Below are 24,093 nucleotides of genomic sequence, written 5' to 3'. Positions count from 1 at the left end.
ATTTTTTTTTCTTTTTTTGCTTTAGTTCAATTCTTTTAGGGCCGAAACAATATAAAAATAGAATTTCCATATCCCAACAGATACATTCATATAGGGGAGGGAGAAAATTGAGAATCAATGAATGGGTTTATTGTACTTTGAAGAAAGAACAAGATTACAAGAATTATGGGTGGCAATGCAAGTGGAAAAAGCCTCCTTTCCGACCCAAAGAGAGTTCCCACGAGTACTCAGAGTGAGGACGGAGTGCGAAATCTTTGTTTTATGCATTGTTAGCATCTTTCTTATCTTTTAAGAAGAAGAATAATATAATTTTATAAATTTTGAGTGGTAAAGGCTGAATGGTGGCCGTGAGGATATATTTATCCAATTAATAATTATATATTAATTATGAAAATGGTGAGGCTATGACTCAGTCTACCACAATAATGCCTCCATGATTGAGATGTTGACCCAACTATACCAACAAATTTCTTCTACGCTGGAATGGACCACTACGTACACGTGTGTGTGGCCCAGCCAACCCAATCCCCTCTCTTTCTCACTGTTAAAATAATAATAACAATCATATGTTTCGGATCTTTACCTCAAAAACCACCCTCCGATTAATTTTTTTATGGGGAATGTTTGGAATCCAAGTTGAAATTGTCACATAATTTGTACACCTCTCACTTGACCTCTGTGTTTGCTTTGCTTTTTTCTATTCCTTTATGTTGTGTCTAATTGATTGATTGATTGAAGAGTATAGGCTATAAAGTATGAATCCCTACGTGTCTTTGCATGACCCGCTTGAGCTTAGTGCTATAAATATGGGTCGGTCTTTTTAACAAAGCATGAAATCGTAGCTCGAGAGGTACGAGTACGACACGACATAAAAAAAAATATGAGCTTAGGCACGACACGATACGAGGCTGAAGTATGAATCCCTACTTGTCTTTGCATGACCTGCTTGAGCTTAGTGCTGTAAATATGGGCCGATATTTTTGACATGGCATGAAATCGATGCCCGAGAGGCACGAGCACGAAACGACATGAAAAAAATACGTGTTTAGGCACAACACGGCACGACACGAAAAAATATGGGCTTAAACACAACAAGACACAAAGATATGAGCTTAAGCACGACACGACATGACAAGTTTGAAAGTACAATACGTAAGCATGAATAAAATAATTCGAAAACATGACAAATCAAAAAGCCTAATAATTTGATAATAATAACAATAATAAAATAATAAATATTTATTTATCAATTAAAATTACAGTATTATTCAAATTATAATGATTATAATTATTTCTTATATGATTATGTATAACTATTATTAAAAAATATATATAATTAAAACTATAAAATACATATACAATTTAGTATTTAGCTCATCAATTGTAATAAAAATATAAAAATATAAAATACGAATTTGAACTCGTATAAAAAAAAGGGTTAATTTCACAAATGCACAAAAACAACAAAAATACGGTTTTACAGAATTTTAAATATTTTTACGATATTTTTGATTTTATTTACATAAAATACGGTCTTTTTATGTTGAAATTTTGTTCATTTGTTGTTAATTTTTTGTTATATATATGTTATTTTTTGTTGTTATTTTCATGTTACTTTTATGTTGTTTTCTTGTTGATTTTATGTTGTTTTCGTGTTTTTTTTTGGAAAACCGTAAAAATGTAAAAAAAAAATATTCTTTGAACGTAAAAATGTAAATATATTTTACAAAAAATGGTGTCTTATGTAATTATTCTTAAGAAAAAAAGGTTAGTTTATTTAAGAAAAACAGGGTGTCCCGAATAAAGTACGACACGAATTTCAGTACGAAATTACCGGACTTGTAGGCCGGTCGTGCCCTATAAAATTGTTGTACGATACGATACAACCCATATTTTTTATAGCAGAGCAAAACACAACCTGTATTTTAAAAAGTTCAAAAAATATAGATCCACAAGACACGTATATTTACAGCTACTTGAGCCTTCTATTGACGATTCATTATTTTTTTTTATTTAAGCGTTTATATATTACAAGCATAATTAAGAATCTGAGACTTAAATCCAAAACCTCCAACATACACGTACTCTCTTATGACCCTAGCTCAAGTGGTTTCCATTAACTTTTGTCAATAAGAAAGAGAAATAGGTTCACTATTTTGTTTTGCTTATTTGCGGATAATATTTTGATTCAATGACTTTATGACTCAACAAATTTATATTAAAATGTATCGTGCACAACTGTACGCATTATACTCAGACTCTGACCTTATGTATTAGTTATATATTTTTATATACGTATCTCCTAACTTCGAAGCCTAGCTAACATAAAATAAAATAATAAATCTCCAAGTAATATTTATACTAAGAGTAAGAGTGAAAAAGATAGAAAATGAGGATGTGAGTAAGTAAAAAAGAGAACATTATTACAACCTATAATTATGAGTTGATTATGAGGTGTATAGTTGTAGGGTTGCTTTTCTCAAGCACCCTTTCTTTGTTGGATTCACCTATATATAGAGTTCAAGTGTCCCAAAATGTAGCATTACCTGGTTTATCCTCGCCATTTGCATTGGTACCAGCTAGGTAGTCAATCTTTTTTGTTAGATAAGAAAAAGTCGCATATTAGAAAGAAAAAAAAATTCATGTAACTTTTTCCTATCCAAATTGAGTTTGTAAACCTTAGGGGAGAGATAGGATATCGATCACACACACACATATATATATAAATATATATATATATATATATTTGGGAAGTACTATCATTATATTTTAATTAACTTTTAATTATTATACTATATAATATTATTATAGTTTAATTAAATAAATAATCTTATTTTAAAGTAATTATTTATCATAAAATAAAAAACATAATGATATATATTGGGAAAAAAAAATAATGTGTAAAATTTCAAAACTAAACTCTTATTTCTTGTTCATAATTTAAGATAATTAATGTATTAGCTTTGATAAATAAATCAACAATCACTAAGAACATCTACAATAGAGATGCAAATAAGTGGTTAAAAACTAAAATGTAATTCATTTAACAAAAAGCATACTCTAAATCTAATGATGTGCTAAAAAGTATGTAAATTTAACACGTAAGACTATCTTCCATTAGTAATAAAATTGATAATAAAGTTATTAGTTTTTATTTTATTCTTAATAAAAACATTAATTAGATATTAAATTTTATATTTTCGTAATTGTGCATTAGAGCATAATACTAAAATTTAATTTAAACTACCACAAATTTATTTTTTGTGCCAATAAAATAATAATCAATAAATAATAGTAAATAGTGATCGATAAATTTCATTCAAAAGACGACACATGAATCTCCACATAGTCCTCTATAATGGAATAATGATGAGCCTATAACACATTTTCTACACATAAATGAACACAATCCTAAAGAATATTATGTAGCAAAAAAATAATCCACATAGATTTGGATATTACATCCTTAATACTTCAAAATATACTCACATTTCAAAGATTTTACACAAATAATAATAATATAATTGAACATGAATCCACAAATAATTGAGTACAGAGAGTCAATATTTAAGCAACATAAATTTAGAATTTCTAATACGGGTGTAATAAAAAAAATGAATAATATTAAAGCGTATAGATAATTTATGGAGTAATAAATATATGTGCATGTGAATCTATATTATGCATAAGCATGTGATTCAAACAATACCATTCAAACAAATATAGTAAATACATTAAAATGTATGTATATCAAATGATTCATCGTTGGAGGGACTGAGAATTCTATACGGAGCTACATTTAAAGAATTGAATATAAATTTGTTTAGAAGATGTTTGGAGCAGTTCAAAAATATTTACGTGATGATATTTCTGAACTTTCTGAGATGAAGATTTTCCATTATATTTATCATTGGAAGTGGATGCAATTCTTCACCTAATCTTTAACTTTTTTTTAGTTAAAATAACAAATATTTACTGTTATTAACATTATTAAATTAAAAGAATAATATTTACATAAAAATAAAGAAGGAAAGAGAGTTGTGACTCTCGAATAATTAGCATCAAATATCAGTTCAAATATTAATGGGATTTGTTTTATTTTTATTTTATTATTTTATTAAATATAAATAAAAAGTAACCCATAAATTTCTCATAAACCAAGAATTTAGTTATATAGGCACACTTTATATAGAATAGATATATATATAAATATATATATATTTGGGAAGACTATCATGTGCATGACTTTTGGACAAATAGACAAATAGTTTCTCCATCTATATGATTAATAAAAATAGTATATTATAACAAGATTAATGTGTTGTTATTTTTCTATTGATTTATAGTCAGTGACGGATCGAGAATTTTTATTTTGTGGGGATTTATTTATCAATAAAAAATATTTAGACATATATTATAATCACTCTTATTATATTTATTTAATTTTATGGGAGCTTTTCTACTATTTTAACTCATAATTATCAAATTAAAAAAATTACATTTAAATTTTTAAAAGATAATATTTTTGTTAGTGGGGGCTATAGCCCCCACATTGATATATGTGCGTCCGTCACTGTTTATATTTGTCTTTTTATTATTTTATAGTTGTTTTTATGTTGTTGTTTAGGTATTCTATAATTATTTTTCTGTTATTTTTATGTGTTTCTTTTTTGTTTAGTTGTTGTTTAATTTATGTGCATTTTTTATCGTGTATATTTTCAGTTTATTCCAGATAATATTTTTGTTGTATATATTTACATTTCTTTTGTTTTTTTTATATTGTTTTTTTAGTTATTTTTCGGTTTATGATCATTTTTTTTAACTATCACTAACTCAAAAAGGAAAAGAGAAAAAAATTGAAAAAATAAAACTGTAACAATAAATTCCATAAAAAAAATAATGTAATAGTACAAAAAGATAAATTAAATTGTCAAAACTAAGTAAAAAAAATCGTAATACAAAAACATAATAAGGAGGAGTTGATATTATTTTGCTTATTGCAATCAAGTCAATTTTTATTATGTTTCTGTTGCTTTGTAATTATATTTTGTTGTTTCATAGTTATTTTCATGTTGTTTGTTAAGTTGTTCTAGGGTTGTTTTTGAATTATTTTTTTTTATTTTACTAAAACACAGTATATTTGTAATTTTGAAACTTTAAACACAGTATTTTTGTAATATTGATACAGTAATATTTTTGTAAATTTTCTTTCATTTTATAGTATTTTTGTAAGTTCCCTATGTTCTACTCGGTCAGGAGAAGAAAATTGAGAAAAATATATGTAGTTAAAAAAATTGAGATCAAAACTTCAAGCGTTGGAAGACTTTAAATAATATATTATTATGGGCTTGTTTAGTACACTGTGATATATTGTATTGTATAGTATTGTGTTGGACTGTAATAGTATTATTAATACAATACTGTATTTGATATTGACTTGTACTAATAGGTTGTGTAAAATTATAAATTCTTTATAATAAACTCGACTCCAACCCCGACCAGGCCTGGGCTCGGACCCAGACCTAGACTCGGACTCGGACTGAACCCAGACCCTGGACCAGAACATGCCCAGGACTCAGACCTAGACCCGGACCCCAGATCGGACCTCGGACCCCGGACCCAGATTCCTGACCCGGACCCCCGACACGGACCCCAAACTCGAACCCCGTACCTGAATCGGGACGTGGACCCCGACCCAGGCCTAGACTCGAACCCCCTACCCTAGACCTAGACCCGGACCCCGTACGCCGGACTTGGACCCCAAACCCAGACCTGGACTCCGTGTTGGAATTTATGCCCTAAAATCAAATAATTAATGTACAATATATTATATAATATATAAAATGCAATTATAAGATAAATGAATATATTAATTATACAAATATAATTAATATCTGAACTTTCTTATTTATATGGAGAATGTATAATCTTGTAAGATCGTACAAGAGAATTAAAATTATATAATATGAATAAAACTAGTCGGTAGTGTATTAAAATAAAGTGATCTTTAATATAGAACTACTAAGTACGGTTTACTGTACACTATATTGTGTGTGATTTTAATTTGGATCACATATGTAGATAAACATATATTAAATGTGTTGTCTATAATTTCATTGTACATGACTTGATCGATATGTAATAATATCTTTCATCAATGTGCTGTTTATCATGAAAGAGTTGTTCATATCACAATGATAGTTATTAGTAGATCTGTCTGAATCATATGATGTATAGATGCACTCCTATTTGTGTTCATTGAGTTCTTTGATATTCACTCGTTAAAGTTTATCAGAGAAGATAATTCTTACAACTTTTATTTTGGGAGCTTAATTATATGAGTAGCTGGGAACATGTTGTATAATAATTGAATTCAAGCTTTCAAAAGAATCAAATATTAGTTCTCTTATAGTATTAATTCTGAGAGTGCTAACAGTTGGATCCAAATCTATAATTGGATTATAAATTAACTGTTCACATTGAATTAATGGTACATAAGGAATCAAGAGATAATTAAAAAGGTAAAACAATAATTTTGATCAAGTCTTATTATGAAATAATAACTGGAGGGCGAACTACTTATATTGATTATAATAATTGAGTACTAGTAAAAATTTTGTAAATATAATTTTATATTGTCAAAGAGTGAAATTTTATATTTATAGTGGAGTAATAATAGAATTAATAAACTGGATTATTCTATTAATGAGATCAATAATAATCAAGTGTTTATTAGAGCTTTAAAATATAGGTTCATGATCCTCTAGTCATCCCTATACAACACTACAGGAAAATGTTTAATTTGATAAAAGAAATTGAATGAGAATTAATTTCTATGAAAAATAATTCTTAAGAGTAAAATAGTAATTTTGTGAAAATTATTATTTTGAATAATTATAACGATTATGAATTGTGTAATATAATAGTATTTAATTATTTAGTTTTATTTGATAAAACTACATTAATTAGTTAAATATAATATTATTCTTAAATAATATTAAAGAGAGAAATATATTATTCATCTTAAAACTACACGAAGACCCTAGCAACTTAGGCTGCCAACCACCGCGCCTCCAACCGAAGACCACCAACCCAAGACCCAGGATCTCTGAACCACGACCACCACACCATGAATGTAAATTTTCCATTTTATTTTACTGTATTCAGCATGATTTAGAGTTGAAATGTATGATTTTATTAATAGGCTTATTGATTTAGGAATAAATTGTATGATTAATGTCTGTTACCTGTGAGTTGATGTTAGATTTATGGTCGAAGATGGTCGGATCTGAGTTTTGGACAAAAAACTAGTTTTTTTGCTAGGCTCGATGGTGGTCCAATAGTAGCTCAATGCCTTCCTGTTATTAAAATGAGTAAAGGTTAAAGATGAAGATCCGATGGTGGTTCGATGTCTTCCTGACGACCTTAATGAATGGAGCTTAATATTTATAAATGCAGAATATGTTTCGATAGTGGCCTGATGCTACCATTTTTTTATGTATAAAAATATGAAAAAAAAAATGGTTAGCATTGGGACACCTTCGGACCCCCATCGGACCACTATCAGTATGAATGAGAATGGAGAGTATGGATAATGAAGTTAGAAAAAAAAATATTATGAGTATCAATATAAACTGTATCTATTTTTTTTTTAAAATTTTAATAAGCTTCTATTTAAAAAAAATGTAATGTGTAGGCGTATAAATTTAAATTTCCTTATTGAAGCCTCGTTACCAACACTAAAGTCATTAACATGTACTAAAAGTCGATGACTTATACACACTTTCCCTCAATGTATTTGCGTGTTAATGAATAAAAACATAGTAATAACTAATAAGAGTGAAAAGGAAAGGAGGTTGATTATTAGAATGAATGTGTATATAGATTAATATTGCATTCAAAGAAAAGATGCTCTGTTGAGAGATATTATAATGAATTATATATAAATTAATCAAGTCTTGGCAATATCCAATGTCCTTCAACAAGTAAATTTGGATGTTTGTGATCCTATTTTTCTCTATATATATCACACTTTAACTTTCTTCTCCTCATTCTAATAGCTGTTGGATTTAGTAGGGACCCACCGACATATAAAGATACAGCTAAATTTATCACTTCCATCCAATAGAACTAATGCCCACCACAACCTTTCCTTTCTATTCTCATCATAACTTAATAATGCATGCTAATAAAAAAGAGATTTGCAATTGAGTGAAAAAAAAGACATTTTTTTAGAATGCTAAAGGCTATTTACAGTATAGCATATTTGTGAGGTGAAATGTTATTATCAATGTAATTTAATATTAAGTTTTACTTATTTTATTTTAATAAAAATTATAAAAAATTACTAACCAATTATAAATTATTACTTCATAATGATACTAGATATTTTAGTGTCGCATAGCAATACTCAATTTTTTTTAGCATTGTTATAGTTCACTTAGGTCACATCTTGCAATGAGTTAGTTATATTCTACAAAAGTTATTAATACTTAAAAGATGCTAACACCGCTAGTGCCTTTAGTATTTTTTTTTTCCTCTTTCACAAGAGACATTTCTAAGCTAGACTACAGAGTGACATGACCCTCTCCCTTCTCTCTCCCACTACTTCACAAATCACCTTATCATCTTTCCTCTAAAAGATTTTGTTAGTATTCAAAGAACCAACTCTTCTCTCATCATAATTATTCAAAGTTCAAACCTTTAAACTCTTTTGTAGTGTTTAATTCAACCAAAATATATTATATCATCTCAAAGTTATGGACACTACTACTCATCATCATCATCATCATCATCAGAATCTAGCAACAGAGAAGAAATCTTGGGAAACCAAACATGGTAGTACAACATCAACAACAACAACTACTACTACTTGTGTTCAAGGAATCAAAGAAGTTAAATCACTGTCATCATCATCATCATCATCATCAATTAATAACTCTTCCAAAAAACAGGTAACAATATCATCTCCTGTCTCACCACCTTCATCTTCATCCTCTCCATCACATGAATTCTCCTTCACTATTTCTCTCTCCACAAATAATAATAAAGCCACAACTTCTTCTTCTACTACAAAGACTAATAATAGTTATAACAATAACAATAACAATAATAATTCTTCATTCGCCGTCGACTTGTCTCCGGCCGACGACATATTCTTCCATGGTCATTTACTCCCTCTCCACCTTCTTTCCCATCTTCCAATCTCTCCTAGAACTTCCACTAACTCCATGGATAGTTTTACTCTTCCCATTAAGGAGATTTCATCATCTTCATCCTCCTCAATAATAATGGAGCATCAAAAACAGAGCAAAGATGTCTCTGCAACCGCCATTACCAACGAAGCAGCAGGAGGAGGAGGAGGAGGAGGAAGATCATCATCAAACAAGCCGGGCAACAAGTCTTTTTCGCTTTTCGGGCTATCGAAATGGAGAAATAATAAAGGGCAGCAGTTAAATAGAAATAATAATAATAATAATAATAATAATATGGGTGATGGTATTATTGAGGATGATATTGAGGAGAAGAAGAGGTCATCTAAGGTGAAATTCGAACTGATCAGTCAGGTAATCAAAAGGTACATGAGAATGGTGAGGAGGCCACTGTTGTTTTCCAAGGCTAGAAGAGATAATGATGATGAGATTAGTAATATCGAATTACGTAGGCAGCCACACTCTTTCTCTGGTGTTTTGAATAATAATAATAATAGTAATAGTAATAAGATGATGATGATGAGAGGAAGAAGAGGAGAGTTTTCGGCGCCGGCATCGATGTGGACTTCGCCGACCAATAGTGGCCCCCTTGTGGCGATGCCTCCTCCTAATAATACTGCTAATGATAGTTCCATGGAAGAGTTGCAAGCAGCCATTCAAGCAGCTATTGCTCATTGCAAGAATTCCATTAGTAATAATAATGCTACAAATAATAATAATAATAATGTAGTCAAATGTTAGCATTTCCCTATTAATTAATTATAATTGGACTACTAGAGAGTTGTAGTAATAATGGTAGTATTGATTTTAAAATTATTTGTTGTACTGTTTTAATTAATTTTGTATAAAATTTGCAATGTTATTATTCTATTATTAAGTAGTGTAATGAATGTATTATTATGAAAAAGATAGATTATTATTGTATTCATGTGAACATTGCACTCCGTGTATACAATAAATATGCAGCATCTTATTCATCTTAACTTATCTATAATATTATATGTTCATGTATTTGTAATGCGGAATTCTTTAACATCTCTTAGTTTTTTTTTTTCATTAATTTTGGATAACTCAATTACAAGTAGTGCTTTTGGTTTATCGAATCCCAAGCGACTTTTGGCTCACTATTTCAAATCACAAGAAACTCTTTTGGATTAGGTGAGTGTATGGTATGGTGTATGAGGTCTCATCTCAAAACTAAATAGCAATAAGAGATGTAGTTCATGCATCTTATATATAGTATTATATTTTCACACCTCAACAATGTCTGACTTTTTAACAAAATGTATATGTTTTCTGTTGAGAAAAATAATAAACTTCAAGTGCAGCAAAATAATAAACAAAGCAAAGCAAAGAAATTTCACTCGGTTTGGTAAAGTTATCAAATCCACAAAGAGAGATATATTTTACTTATCACTTCAAAATTACATATACTCTATCTCAATCTCTCCACACAAATTTCAATACACCACTTGCTTCTTTCTCACTTTCGCCATACAAATAATAAACTTCAATTGCAGCAAAATAATAAACAAACAAAGCAAAGAAATTTCACTTAGTTGGCAAAGTTATCAAATCCACAAAGAGAGATATATTTTACTTATCACTTCAAAATTACATATACTCTATCTCAATCTCTCCATACAAATTTCAATACACCACTTGCTTCTTTCTCACTTTCACCACACTACAAACTCACTCTCACTTTTCATTTCACGACTCACTCTTCTTCTCACACATACACCCTTCTCTCATACAAAACACATATTCATAGGATAAAAAAAAATTGGACACCAAGACAATTTTGGGACCAAGACATTCCAAAGCTTTCTCAAGAAGACTTTTCAAAACTTAGCTATCAAGACTTTCACACAATTAATAATTACCTAAAAAATTAGAACTTAACAAATATAGATAAAAAAAAATTAATTTGAGTCAAACTCCAACAATATCCACATTGAGTCAAATTCTCTAAACTCACAACTCAAACCATCAATAAGAGTATATATGCTTCGACTAGAGCAGTGTCTTCACATTCTTCAATCTTTCACTGATGCCTTCTGTTAACCGATTTTTTTGGAAAACTAATTATTAAATATAAGAGCTAAAGAAAATATAATTCAAAAAGAAATATATATGAAGAAGACACTTAGCGTTTTTACGTTGTTAGGGCGTAACGAGCCTTAGTCCACGAGTTAATATTATTATGAGAGGTTAGAAAAGCCTAAGGGATTACAGTGAAGTATGAGCACTTTATTTTTGTATGAGAAAGTGAGCCAAGATTTTTTAAATTTTTGCATGAAGGATTCAATGAGTATTTGTAGTGTTATAGAAGTCATACTAGTTACCTTTTTTCCTCTCATGGAAAGTTTACAAATAATACATTGACTTTGGGCTTATTTGGTGAAGCTCGACCCATGGAGCACTTTGTGTATGCTGACGTAGAGGCCTTATCATGAAGCTATATATTTATACTGTGTCCTATATTCGTGGGCAATTAATGACATATTAATTACCTGATTTCTAATTATTAAATTTTTCTTTTTAGCAAGATATTATTCTTTATCCAAGATTTTGGGAAGTAATTCCTAATCTTGTGCGATTTGGCAGTAAACGGAAAACTATAATAATCTTCCAGATACACGCTGAGGACCTCTTCTAGATACACAAAGATAGACCTTTTGGATGCTGACCAGGCTTGACGGAATCTCACTTGGGTGAGTTATGTTGTTGAATTCGTGGAAGGCCGGATAGATCCTAAGTTCGACCCAGTTTATGTTATTTGGATCCACTGATGGGCCTTAAGTTTATATTTGGAATCCACGTGTCCCTTGCCGAAAATGCGAATAACAAATTCTTTCTTCAAACAACCTTTAACTGAAATTAGAGTCTTCTCTACCTTCCCGCATTCCTTCACACTAAATGAATCTTTTGTGACTTGACTCCACATTCACAACTCCAACTAAAATAGTCCTCCTGACTAATTTATACAAATTTTTTTCTTTTTTAACCTTCACAACTACCAAGCCATCTTTCTTCATAGTTATTTTACCATCTTTTGCAAAATAGTCATAGTCACGAGTATCCAAAACTCTCAAAGAGATTAAAGTTCTCCTTAATGTTGGAACATATCTCACATCAGTCAGTGTTCTCATAACACCATCAAACATTTCCACCTTAACAGTTATGTTTACCAAGATTTTTAAAAACTAAATTAAAGAAGAGCTTAAGAAATTAAATAAGCAGTTATGTAATAGAGATGGAAATTTTTACGTGGTTTGAGTGTTAATAAATCCTAGTCCATGAGTCAATGTATTAGCCTAAAGGCTTTGAATATATTACAATAGAGTCTTATAAGTTGAAGAACCCTAGTTTATGGCCATAGTGTTTTTCCTCTAAGTTTTTTCTTACTTTGTGAAGAAGAAAGTCTAAAGAAAATATAACCAGAGTTCTCACTTCCCTTTCATGAAGGTATAAAAGGCTATTTATTGGCTACGTTCGGATCTAGGCATGCCCGTGACCTATTATAGTTACTGTGCAAACTAGGTCCACTATTAGGATAAATACATGAAATACATGACTTTGAGGCCCATTGTAGAATTTTGGCTTGTGGGGTGAAGGTGTGCATATAGATAAGGCCCACGCGGTCCGGACAGGTGTCACGCGCAGAGTACTGCTACAATAGGCAATGATGTCAAACAGGCATCGTTCGACAAAGATGATGCATTCCTTTTGGTGGTGTGCACACTACCATGTTCTGACATAGGAGACAAGGTGTGATTTGGTGGGACTGGGTGTCAGAGGGATGCCACATCACCCCTCAAAGGGCTTTTGGCGGTGCCTTTTGGAATTCCTCTCCAAGTGCGTCCCAATATTCATCGAGAGGGTTTTACCTATTATGGAAGTCGGGGAGCCTTCTAGATTCGAGTAAGTCTCATCCTTGGAGGTGAGGCTTCTAGGCTTCAAATAGGCTCTGACCCATCTCCCGTCTAGATTGGGCCTTCTTACGTGGAAGAGCTTTGGCTTAGAAGATTCCTACTTGATCATTCTTTGGAAGTGCCACGTGTCATCTTTCCGAAAACAAGAATAATATTTAAAGACACGTAAGGCGCAGCCAAAGGAGTTCTAAAATACTAAAGGGAAAAATAGATAAGTTTATTTCAATAATGGTCTTTGATTTATTATTGGTCTATAGTCATTATTGGGATTAATATATTTTTCTTGCCGTGCAAAGCAATTCGAGAAAAAAAAATTAAATGATGATCATAGTGTTGGAATACAATCGTGTATTGTGAATTAAGATAAGTATATAATGGCTCTAGTTGGCTGGAACTTTTAAATGCAGTTTTTTTTTTTTTTTTTTTTTTTTTGGACTTTTGAAGCTCCAAAGCATTTGGGTAATCTTTGAATTTTAACTTTCAGCTTTAAAATTTTCTTTTAACAAAAATCAGCTTTAGTAGTTTTCCCGAGAAGCTAAAATCTAAAGCAGAAGCATCATATTGTTGAAGAGCCAACAATTAAGCATAACAAAACAAGCCAAACACCCTCAAACAATCCAGATTGAAAAAGGTGAAAATATGAAAGTAAAACCATCCAAATCAATCATAGAATAACTTTATATTCCAAGTCCAAGACCTCGGGTAATTGCATTATAAGTTATATTTATGTTATTGATGCTTGATTATATCAAATCCAAAACACTTTAAAACCTTTTCTCCTTTCCTAGTTCATGGCCCTCAATATTCAAATTGCAGTGTAACTATTTCAATACAAATACAGAGAAGCCCAAAATAGTTACATGCTCACAGCTTTGAAACTGGGAACTTAGGGAAAATATCAGGTGTAAATTTCTGTGCTGCACTCAAACTGCCCTTAATCTTCATTAATCCCCTGCATTAGTACATAAAAACTCAGATGAGAATGAATAGGTGAAAAACACCTAATGAGGAGTTAAATTAAAAGGTCTGACCTCATGAAAGCAATCTGGGGATTCATCTTTCCTAGTGCAATTTTGATAAAATCTTTTTCTTTGAAGGAAAATGTAGCATCAGGCTTTTCTCCTTCCAATGTTCCTAAAATTTGACAAAAACGTCAGAAAAAGCAAAACCCTGTTGACAAGAACAATTAGAAGTTCTTCTTTAAAAACATGAAACCAAGTAACAGATCAAGATTTTAGTCCAATTGATCAAGTGAAAGTACATATTTGATATCAATTAATTACCATATGAAAATTTTCAAACAGCCAAAACGAATCCCAAATCATAAAATACAAAAACACAAAATTAATTTTAAAATAATAATAATAATAACTAACCTTTGATGACCTTGCCATTCTTCAGATCAATAGTATAACAGACCTCATTGAACCCAATTTTCTATAAACAAAAACAAACAAACAAAAAAGCATTAGGTCATACTTAAATCAAAATTAATTAATTAATTATTATTATTGAAAAATAAAGAAAAGAATATAAGACCTCGGGTGCGAGTTTGATCTGGTAAACGAGATTAATTTTCTTGCAGAGCTCTTTACCCTCGTCCGTTTCAAAGTGTTTACTCATCAAGTCAAACAAAGTCTCCGGCTTGAGCTGAGGGGTCGCCATTTTCTTTACTGAAGTTTCTCAATTGTACGACGAAGAAAGATCAAATATATATAATAAGCTGTTTCGTGACCGAATGAACCTTCTGGTTCTGCCGATCACTGATTATTTATATTCCAAAATTAATTAATTGCTTTCGTTATTTTAGAGGAGAAGGGTGAAATTAGGTGGTTGCTTTCGTGTGAAGATAGGAGAGAGAAGGGTGAACTGTGAGGGCACGCATTTCGAAACAAGTGTTTTTTTAATTAATATATCAAATTAAAATGATAAGGTTGAGGAAGTTGGGTTTTGTGTTGATTTTGGTTTTGTTTCGTTCAAGTTAGATAGTTGCAGGAGTGTGCATTAGTGAATCGACCCATCTAATTACAATCCATCGTTAAATATTAGATATTTAATTATGATTGGATTGAATTAGATAGTAATGTTGAATATTTAACTGAATTAGATCGGATCCGATGTTAGACAGAGTGTCCAAAAATCAAATATTTTAATTTAGTTTGGATGAGTAATTTAATTTTACATTATTATACGTAAAATATATATGTATATATAAAAATTAACATTAAAATTTTACTTTTTTAATTAGATAGATCTAATTCAATCCAATACATACTGAATTTAAAATATTAAATGGATCAAATCTGATCTAAAAATACTAGATCTAAAATATTAAATAAACTTAAATTAAACCAATAAATATATATAAACTACATCCAATGGATAGAACCGATCTACTCCAACATCCAATGGATGTTGGATCGATTGGATGACTGAAATTAATTAGATCGGATGGTAAAATCTAACATCCAATATATAATTGGATCGAATCTAGATAGGTCTAAAAATATTGGATATGGTCCAATAAACACCCTAGATAGCTTGACGGATTTTTCAGAGAATATTTGTGAATTTTGATATGTACTAAATACAAATTTTGATTTGTACTAAATTATGTTCTTTGAACTTTAATATGTATTAAATTGTGTTTCCAAAACTTTCGTCCGCAATAAGTTTCTGTTTATAAAATTGGATAGAAGTCCTTAAATTTAACAATCTCAATAATTTAGATAAATTTTTAATAACATGTACAATTTAGAAGGTATAATTTAATACATGGGAAAAGATTAGCCTAAAATTTATTCAATGGTGGCCCTTAAATCATATTTTAGTTTATTTTAATCAAAGGCATTTTTGTTAATGTAATGAGGTGAAGTACACTTATTGTGGTTGTTTATTCAAAGTGTATATAAAAGTGAATAAACTTCATTAAGTTTATTTTGGGTTTATCTACAATTATTGTAATGTATATTGTTAATGTATATTTTTCTAGGTTATTTTATAGTTTATTTTAAATTGACGCAATGTATTTTTATTTTTATTTTTTTGAAAAACGTGATCAGAATTACATTAGGACATTCTCGAGAAGACTTCAACAATCGGTGATGGGACCTCCTCAAACCATCATAACTTATTGTCTAGCCTAAGGGCATGTTTAGCCAATCCATGGGCCGCACTATTATCTTTGCGAGACACATGAGACAAAACTGCCCTCGAAAATTTAGACAACAAAGTTATGACATCCTCTAACAACACACACACTCATTAGCAAAAACCTTCCTGTTATTGATGGTCATAGCTACGGAGAGAGAATCAGATTTAACCGCTTCTAGGAGAGTCTCACACGAATGAGCCCAATTTCGTCCAGTCAGCAGGGCAAAAGTTTCAGCTTGAAAAACAGTAATACTACCTGTAAAGACTCAAACAACAGACAAACAAAATAACATTATTACAGACAGGAAAACCTACTATTCACAAATTAGAGAAAAGTAGTAACAATACAAAAACACTCAAATAAAAACCCCTTTAACACCGATCTAAAATTACAGTAAAACAATAAAAGAAAAACAAAACTAAACACCCCCTACTAACCAAAGTCCTACACTTTGGTTAGTAACTTACAAAGTTATAATTCGTGTACAAACTGAGCAAGGAGCACACATAATCCATGCTCCTCTACTTAGAATCCTTTGGTTAGTACTAATCCTTAGTGCAGTATAATTAAATTGTCAAAATTCTCAAACTTTAAGAATTGCTATTGTTCACTATATGAAATAAAACCTTAAAATTAATTTACAATACTAACCTCGTAATAGTTTGCTTAGTACAGCCAATACTGTATGATTTGTTGACATAATAATGGCAGCTGCATCTACCAGCAAAGTGGATCCATTGATTGTGAAAGGATCCCTTTGAGAAGCAGAGTAGTTAGAAACCCCCTCCTCACTCATAGCCAAACTTTTCTTTACTAGCTCCTTCGTTAAATCAACAGAGTCACAAAAACTTGAGATCCAACCAATTATTTACTTAGGCTTTTTTTGACATTAAATTAATTTGCATTTTGCAGTAGAATTAATGTTTTATTATTTTAAGTAAAAAAAAAATTATTAAGAATCTTAAAACTATAAAAATAATATTAAAAATGTATATTTAAAAAAAAAAAAAAAAAAAAAAAAAAAAAAAACTCTAAAGATAATTCACGCAGTTGAGTATAATATTTTGATATAAATATATATATATATATATATTTTTAAAGTATAATATATATTTTTTAAAGAAAATAGAGTAATTCCATTAAAGGACACTAAGTTTGAAAAGATTTAAGGTACAAAAAATTGTAAATTTAGACAACTAAATCCATAAGTAGGCCCCACCACAAAAACGTGGCTCATCTAAATCAAGTGCCCGTTTTGCTAAAGAATGAGCAACAATGTTCTTAGACATTTTACAATAAGTGAGGAATATATTATTAAAAGATTTCCAAACATGATCAATGTCATTAAGAACAATACCAAACTTATTGAGACGAGGATCTTTGCTATTAACAACAAGAACTAACCGTTGACAATCAGACAGACAGATGTATACCCCAACTACAAGCAACGGGAAAGCCCTTGAAGTAAAGCTTTAGCTTCAACAACAAGAGGCTCAAAAAATCCCATGCACGGAGACACACCAGAAAAGAAGACATGACCATTAGGATTGTAAGCCAAAGCCCTCATCCCTACTTTATGGTCTTCATAACAAACCCCAACATCTACAAATAAGTTGACCACGCCTAAAGCCAGATCTACTTCGGTAGAAGACTCTTCATTGCCCACATTACAAGAAGGCTGATCCATAGATGATGGCCCACCAATATTAGCATTTTTTTTGAGAGAACCAATATTAGCATCTTGGTACCTCTAAAGATAGTTAATGGCTCAAGCCTCAAGGACTGATCATATTGTCAGGGAGGAGCTTACGATCATAAACAAAAGTATTTTGCCTATGCCAAATGCGCTAGCCAAGGGCAATGAACTCCTCAAGTTCTTGCCTACTCAAAATATCCACACATCATAGCAATAATTCATAATAACAAGAGGCATCCTTCGAAGATTTGAGTCCTTGCAAAATCCAATCAACGGATAGACTTAAAAAAAGGACAAAGTTAAAGAGCATGAATCGTAGTCTCATTATTCTGAAAATAAATCGGACAAACCTTAGATGCTTTCATATCATGACGAGTTAAAGTATAATATTTTTATATATATTTTATGAACATATTATTATTCAAAATGTAAATATAAATAAATAAAACGATATATACAAAAAAAATTCAAGTAAATATACTCTACACAAAATATAGAGAAATCTGTAACACAACTTTTAAAGAAATGTTTTGGTAGACATTCTATTTATTTCAGCATCTAAAATAGTTTTTTAGTCTATTTTTTTTCTTCATATCATGTACGTTATAGTTATTTAGAACCACTTGTATATTTTAAAAAAATTTAAATAGTTTACAATATCAAAAATAAAATTCAAACAGTTTCCACGCGTATAAGAATAATTATTCGTGTAACAAAATATTTGAACTTTATTTTTAATACAGTAAACTATTCAGAATTTTCTAAAAATTTAAAGATAATCCTAAATAACTACACGATTATGACAAAAATTGAATTAAAACTTTCTCATATCCCGAAACGATAAAAGGTCTATTAAAACGTCCATTTAAAGGGTGTAATAAAAATTTAACCCAATATATATATTAAAATACAATAAAAAAAAAAAGTTATAAAGGTAAGTGATAATATATTGACACTTTAAATTATGTATACAAGATACTAAATACTGTATATCACAAAATAGAACCATTTGTGAGTTAAAAAAATGGCTCAATCGTTACTAAATTATGGCCTTTTCATTTTGTTTTAAAGAAAAGTGTAATCCTTTAACAAACCGAAGAGTGCTCAATTTTCATTATATCCATAATGGGAATACAACTAAGCATTGTGGGTTTCTATAAACAAGAAAATCAACCCATCTACTCCTAACTCATCAAGTCATCATACAATTAGGAGACAAATTAAATATAAAATAACAGAAATATGAATCAAAATAGAAGAAAAGAGAAGGGGAAATATTCTCTTTTTCTTTTTATCTTTTTTCTCCCTCTCAGAGGGTTGTTGATAACATTTAGAACAATTCAATCACTTTTCAAGCCTCTTCCCCAACAACAACAACAACATCATCACATCTCATTTTTCTCTTTGGTGATGGATTCTCCAGCATGAACCGAGCTTCTCACGTCTTTAGCTACCGTGCTGATGAGCTGATGGCCACCTACAATCAAGACAACCATTAATGTAAAATAATCAAATGCTATTGACACATTTAACAAATCTTGGTCACTTAGATGATCTCCATCGTCAACTGATTGTCTCTCTAATCTATAAGTTGTAAATGTAAATGTACTTCTTAATCACATTAGCTTATTTATGAGTGTGCATACTCATCAAGTTCAACTCAAAAGAATAAAAATAAGAGCATGCTGCAACAAGAAGAACAAATTTAAAGCCCACCTGCAGATGGTGTCGACAAAACTCGGTCACTGAACCCAATACCTTGACTACTAGAACTGCCAGGGACGCTTATCCTCCCACGATATTCTCGAAGAAGTGCCATGGCCTTGGCATTACCAGTTTCAACATCTCCAATGGGAATTTGACCTTCACCAGCCGGCCTCGCATTAGATTTTGGAGAGTAGTTGGTTGACCAAGATCCTCCATTTGATCCAGCTAAGGACATTATAACATCTGCCTGAAATATTGTTTGTATCAAGAACAGTGATCAAAGTTTCATATCACAGGAGACAGACCAGCAACAACAACAACAACTACAAAGAGAGACATTTAAAACAAATATGATTCTAATTCCAAAGAGGAACAACAACAGCAATAGTGATAATAATAAACAATTACCTAATATAATCAACTACTAAACATAAAGAAGAAAAAAAAATCCTATTGTGTGAACTAAAAATCTTTGATAGAACTGTCAAAGTTCACCAAGGTCTTTCAAAGCAGATAGACATGGCTATTCCTGAACATCCTAATGCGCGATACGAGTCATTTCACCAGACAAGAGTAGTGCTTACAATTCTTTTTCAAACGTGGATTTAGAGAAAGAATATTATTACTGAAGAAGAGAAGTGAGCTACTGCAGCTATTTACAGAGAAGACACGCTTCGTGCCACCGCAGTGTATTGAAAGTATACCGGTGGATGTATTGAAAGAAATCAGTCAAACGTGCAGGGAACCAGATGACAAAAGATGACTTTGGGTAAGCCTAAAAAAGCATTCAGATTCAACTTTTATGGTGCTTGCAGGTAAACCAGAAATATATTTGAGGTTACATCTCAAAACTAGTAAAGTAATTCAACGATTTAATATCCTCGCATTCATTCGATGTATGACACTCCTAAAAGTAATCAAAATTCAATAATATGTTATAAAGGTATGGGACAGGAAAACACTCCTACTTGCATTGACCTTACAAGTTACAAGAATTATATGCAAGACTCTGACCAGTTATCTTTGTGATGCAAAGAAGGAATACCACAATTAGGAATTTATATTTCTTACTGAATACAGAGAATTTATTATTATTATTATTATTATTTGGGTAATTTACTAATATTTTCTCAATTGTGTTAACTTTCCATTTGTGATCAATTGTTTCCTATAAATAGGCATAGTTGTGTTAACTGTTTTTCACTTAAAACAATGAGGAATAGATGAATTTTTTTTCTCTTCTTAATCTAAGATTACCAATGCCGGGAAGCATTGCCTTATATTAGAATATTTCATAAGGTATCTTAACCTATCTATACTAAGGGCCGCTCATTAGCGTCCCTTATCCCAGGAGACATTACAAGTGCAGAGATCGCGGATCGAACTCAACCTTTGGTCCCTACATGAATGAACATATTTGTGAATAATTTTAATATTTTTCGACTCTGTCCAACTTCATGTCTTTCTATATAATTTTATCTTATTAAAGAATTACCCCATTTGAAGTATTTGAACAATAAGCCTAGAAAATCGGCATTGATCACTCTCTTGTCTTAAAGAGCAACACACCATTTCATTAATATCCATTAAATATGCTTCTCAGTTCTCACCAGAATAGCTATCATACCACAATAACCGAGCTGTCTCTAGAAGAATCAGAAGAGAAAGCAGACCTTGTTTGGATGAACATCATCAAAAACATGAGCTTGCCCACCATAAAATATAGTCATCTGCCGATTACCTGCAAATCCTTGCCGACTGCCATAGAAGCAAATTAAGAATACATAGCATCAACAATATATTTACCAGAAGAGAATAGACTGAAAGAAAGATATTACTTCAGTGGAGTAGAAGACTCTGGCTCTGTAATTACAGTGGGGCACTTTTGCCTGCTACCACTTGGTAGTGGCCCCGGCGCATTCTTCTCAGAAACACCAGCACTGGCATTAATGGAACTCAATATTCCAGGGCCCTTTATTCCAGTTCTAGATCCCTCGTCAGCAGCTGACTGAGAGATATTTGAAGGACCGGGATTGGTGTCTCTGAATCTGTTAGAAGGTATTTGAGGCACCATAGGCACAAAATGACCTCCACGGGGTGGATATTGTACCGCTGGAATCGCATTGAGGGGAATGGATCGGTCTAATTTAGAAATCCCCGAAGGATGCTGAAATATAAGAGAAGCAGAACTAGGCCTCATTTGTTGTAAACTAAAGACCATGTCATCATCATTCATTCTTCTCGGCCTGTCTCCCCCAGCTCCATTTCTAAGCCACTGAAATTCCAAAAGTGGGGAGAAAAAAAGAACAAAAAAAACTGCATTGTTAAGATAAGAACCCACTAAGGGAAGAATTGGGTTGAACAAAACTAAAAGAGAAATAAGATTTGGTGACTATATCTTACCTTCATCAAATGTGATCCCTCAAGAGAATCAGGTCCCATTTGAGGATTTCCATCTCTGGATGACCCCATGAAGGTAGAGTCTGAATTACTTCTCTTACTCCCCACTATCTTGTTGTTACTTATTATCTCTGGCCCAGACATATCACTTCTTGGACCATAAAATGGAACCCCTTCCAAATGACTTACTGCTCGTCTCTCTTTAACAAATTAAAATGAAAATAATCAAATTAAACGTCTATTTTTGTAATCAATGGAAGAGCTTTTAAAACATCTTAGGGATCATAGCAAACTTATTGCCCCTCAAAACGCCTAACAACATTAGAAGAATGATCATAACACTGAACATACAAGATAAGGAAAGGGAAAAAGAAACTAACATCTTAATCTCGAACTAGCAACGAATGTTGAAACAAACTTACACAAAGTAAGCAAATACTAAATAAAGCTAAAAGAAGAGAACAACAGTGAAAGCTTATACCAGATTGAACAACTCCATGGAAATGAAATATAATGGTGGAAAATGAAAAAAGCCACAAAAGACTAACCAAACAGCGTAATGACCTCACTTAAACCAATCCATAGTAAACACACCAACTCCACAAAAGAGAGAGAGAGAGAGAGAGAGAGAGAGAGAGAGAGAGAGAGAGAGAGAGAAGGGTATTACGCATTACTGCTAAAAAAATCAATAACAACCATCAATTAAACGCGCGCACATAGTGACATTGAATAGAGAACAGTTCATCCAATAAACAAAAAAAATCCCAAATAAAGACATTGAAGAAAAACCCATGAAAATTTTAATGTGAACGAAAAAAAAAATGGGGAGACCACTGTAAGCGGAAAATTAGCTCTCTGTTGAGAGTAAAAAGAGTGTTTTATAAGGAAACAAGGGAAGTAACTGACCCGAACCCAGATCAGAGGTAGTAGAGACAGGCCCACGACCACCACCAGAGGAAGCACCGAAAGAAGCTGAAGCGGACGGTGAAGGCTCTGAGAGTCTGGCATCGGCTGCTGATTTTGAAGCTGAGCCCAAAACGACAGGAGAATCGTTAGGCTTCGTACCAAAAAAGTCATGAAACATGGGATTAGCTAGTTGGTTTTCCTGGTTACGATGGTTGTTGGCATTGTTTTCTGCATTGTTAGGCATACTTTGTTGAGCCATTATCATCGCGGGTACAGCCATTTCAAACCCATATCACCTCTTTTCTCAGCTAATTCACTCTCCCAGATAGTAAAAAGAAAAAGAGGTAAGAGAGAGAGAGAGAGAGAGCACAGTAAAGAGAGCTCGATTTTCAGAAAAGATGAAAGGGAAAGAGAGAGAAGAGAAGAGATATAAAAAGCAAAAGGTTCTTGCTTGGTCTACTCTCTCTCTCTCTCTCTGTTATGTTGTCCGTTTGGTTGGGTTTGAGAATAAATGTTTGGTTTAGTATTAAAGTGTTATGATTTGTGTCTTTTCTGTAACATTTTGGTGAGTACTAAAACTCAACTCAGAAAGGTGAACAAATATATACAGTAAGTACCACGATTGCATTCATTACTTTTTTTACTCTTTATTATTTTTATTATTATTATTATTTTAATAAATAGGAGTTTTGTTCAGACTTTTAACATTTATTATATGATTTTTTCATTGGATTAAATGCTTTTTAAATTCTAAAAATAATTGTAAATTTATCTATGTCACTTCATTATTTTTTAAGATAATTTACTTATGTGGTCACAATCACGTTTATAATTACAATATGATATTCTATTTAACTAACTTAAACTACTTAAAACCAAATTTAAAAGCTTTAAGCGTTTAAATATAAACTTTAAAATTAAAAATAGAGTATTATCTATATAATTTTTTTTTATTAACTCCTGAATTACAATAAATTAGTCATGAATCAGTCTTACATGAGAAATATGTTTGCAAAATTGAATGATTGGTTGTGCATTACTTTCCTATTGGACACTTTGAAACGAAAGTAATTTTTAAGC

At 31.3% G+C, this 24,093-nt stretch overlaps 3 protein-coding genes across 3 annotated transcripts; 1 reads left to right on the top strand and 2 right to left on the bottom strand.

The window, feature by feature from the left end:
• The first annotated feature begins 8,509 nt into the window (after positions 1 to 8,509).
• LOC133032714 (BRI1 kinase inhibitor 1) lies at positions 8,510 to 10,085 on the top strand. Its single transcript, XM_061106928.1, has one exon. The coding sequence runs from the start codon at positions 8,760 to 8,762 to the stop codon at positions 9,951 to 9,953; it is 1,194 nt and encodes a 397-aa protein (XP_060962911.1). The 5' UTR covers positions 8,510 to 8,759; the 3' UTR covers positions 9,954 to 10,085.
• Positions 10,086 to 13,788: 3,703 nt separating this feature from the next.
• LOC133032715 (sterol carrier protein 2) lies at positions 13,789 to 15,159 on the bottom strand. The gene is made up of 4 exons (XM_061106929.1): positions 14,690 to 15,159; positions 14,527 to 14,587; positions 14,182 to 14,284; positions 13,789 to 14,102 (listed from the first exon to the last, which is right to left on the bottom strand). The coding sequence occupies exons 1-4, from the start codon at positions 14,813 to 14,815 to the stop codon at positions 14,015 to 14,017; spliced, it is 378 nt and encodes a 125-aa protein (XP_060962912.1). The 5' UTR covers positions 14,816 to 15,159; the 3' UTR covers positions 13,789 to 14,014.
• Positions 15,160 to 19,084: 3,925 nt separating this feature from the next.
• Positions 19,085 to 23,627, bottom strand: LOC115699142 (protein TIFY 8). Its single transcript, XM_030626389.2, has 6 exons — positions 23,014 to 23,627; positions 22,111 to 22,307; positions 21,546 to 21,982; positions 21,381 to 21,465; positions 19,717 to 19,954; positions 19,085 to 19,477 (listed from the first exon to the last, which is right to left on the bottom strand). The coding sequence occupies exons 1-6, from the start codon at positions 23,291 to 23,293 to the stop codon at positions 19,386 to 19,388; spliced, it is 1,329 nt and encodes a 442-aa protein (XP_030482249.1). The 5' UTR covers positions 23,294 to 23,627; the 3' UTR covers positions 19,085 to 19,385.
• Positions 23,628 to 24,093: the final 466 nt, after the last annotated feature.

The sequence above is a fragment of the Cannabis sativa genome, chromosome X (genome assembly GCF_029168945.1).
Source record: "Cannabis sativa cultivar Pink pepper isolate KNU-18-1 chromosome X, ASM2916894v1, whole genome shotgun sequence".
Lineage (NCBI taxonomy): Eukaryota > Viridiplantae > Streptophyta > Magnoliopsida > Rosales > Cannabaceae > Cannabis > Cannabis sativa.
Note: the sequence above shows the minus strand (reverse complement) of the source record. Positions and strands in the feature narration are given on the sequence as shown.

Coding starts and splice junctions, on each gene's coding strand:
- LOC133032714 (XM_061106928.1), top strand. CDS start 8,760: ATGGACACTACTACTCATCATCATCATCATCATCATCAGAATCTAGCA.
- LOC133032715 (XM_061106929.1), bottom strand. CDS start 14,815: ATGGCGACCCCTCAGCTCAAGCCGGAGACTTTGTTTGACTTGATGAGT. Junction 14,285..14,526: donor GAATGGCAAGGTCATCAAAG/GTTAGTTATTAT, acceptor GTCAAATTTTAG/GAACATTGGAAGGAGAAAAG. Junction 14,103..14,181: donor CCCCAGATTGCTTTCATGAG/GTCAGACCTTTT, acceptor GTACTAATGCAG/GGGATTAATGAAGATTAAGG.
- LOC115699142 (XM_030626389.2), bottom strand. CDS start 23,293: ATGGCTGTACCCGCGATGATAATGGCTCAACAAAGTATGCCTAACAAT. Junction 21,983..22,110: donor AGGGATCACATTTGATGAAG/GTAAGATATAGT, acceptor TTGGAATTTCAG/TGGCTTAGAAATGGAGCTGG. Junction 19,955..21,380: donor ATGATGTTCATCCAAACAAG/GTCTGCTTTCTC, acceptor ACAATATTTCAG/GCAGATGTTATAATGTCCTT.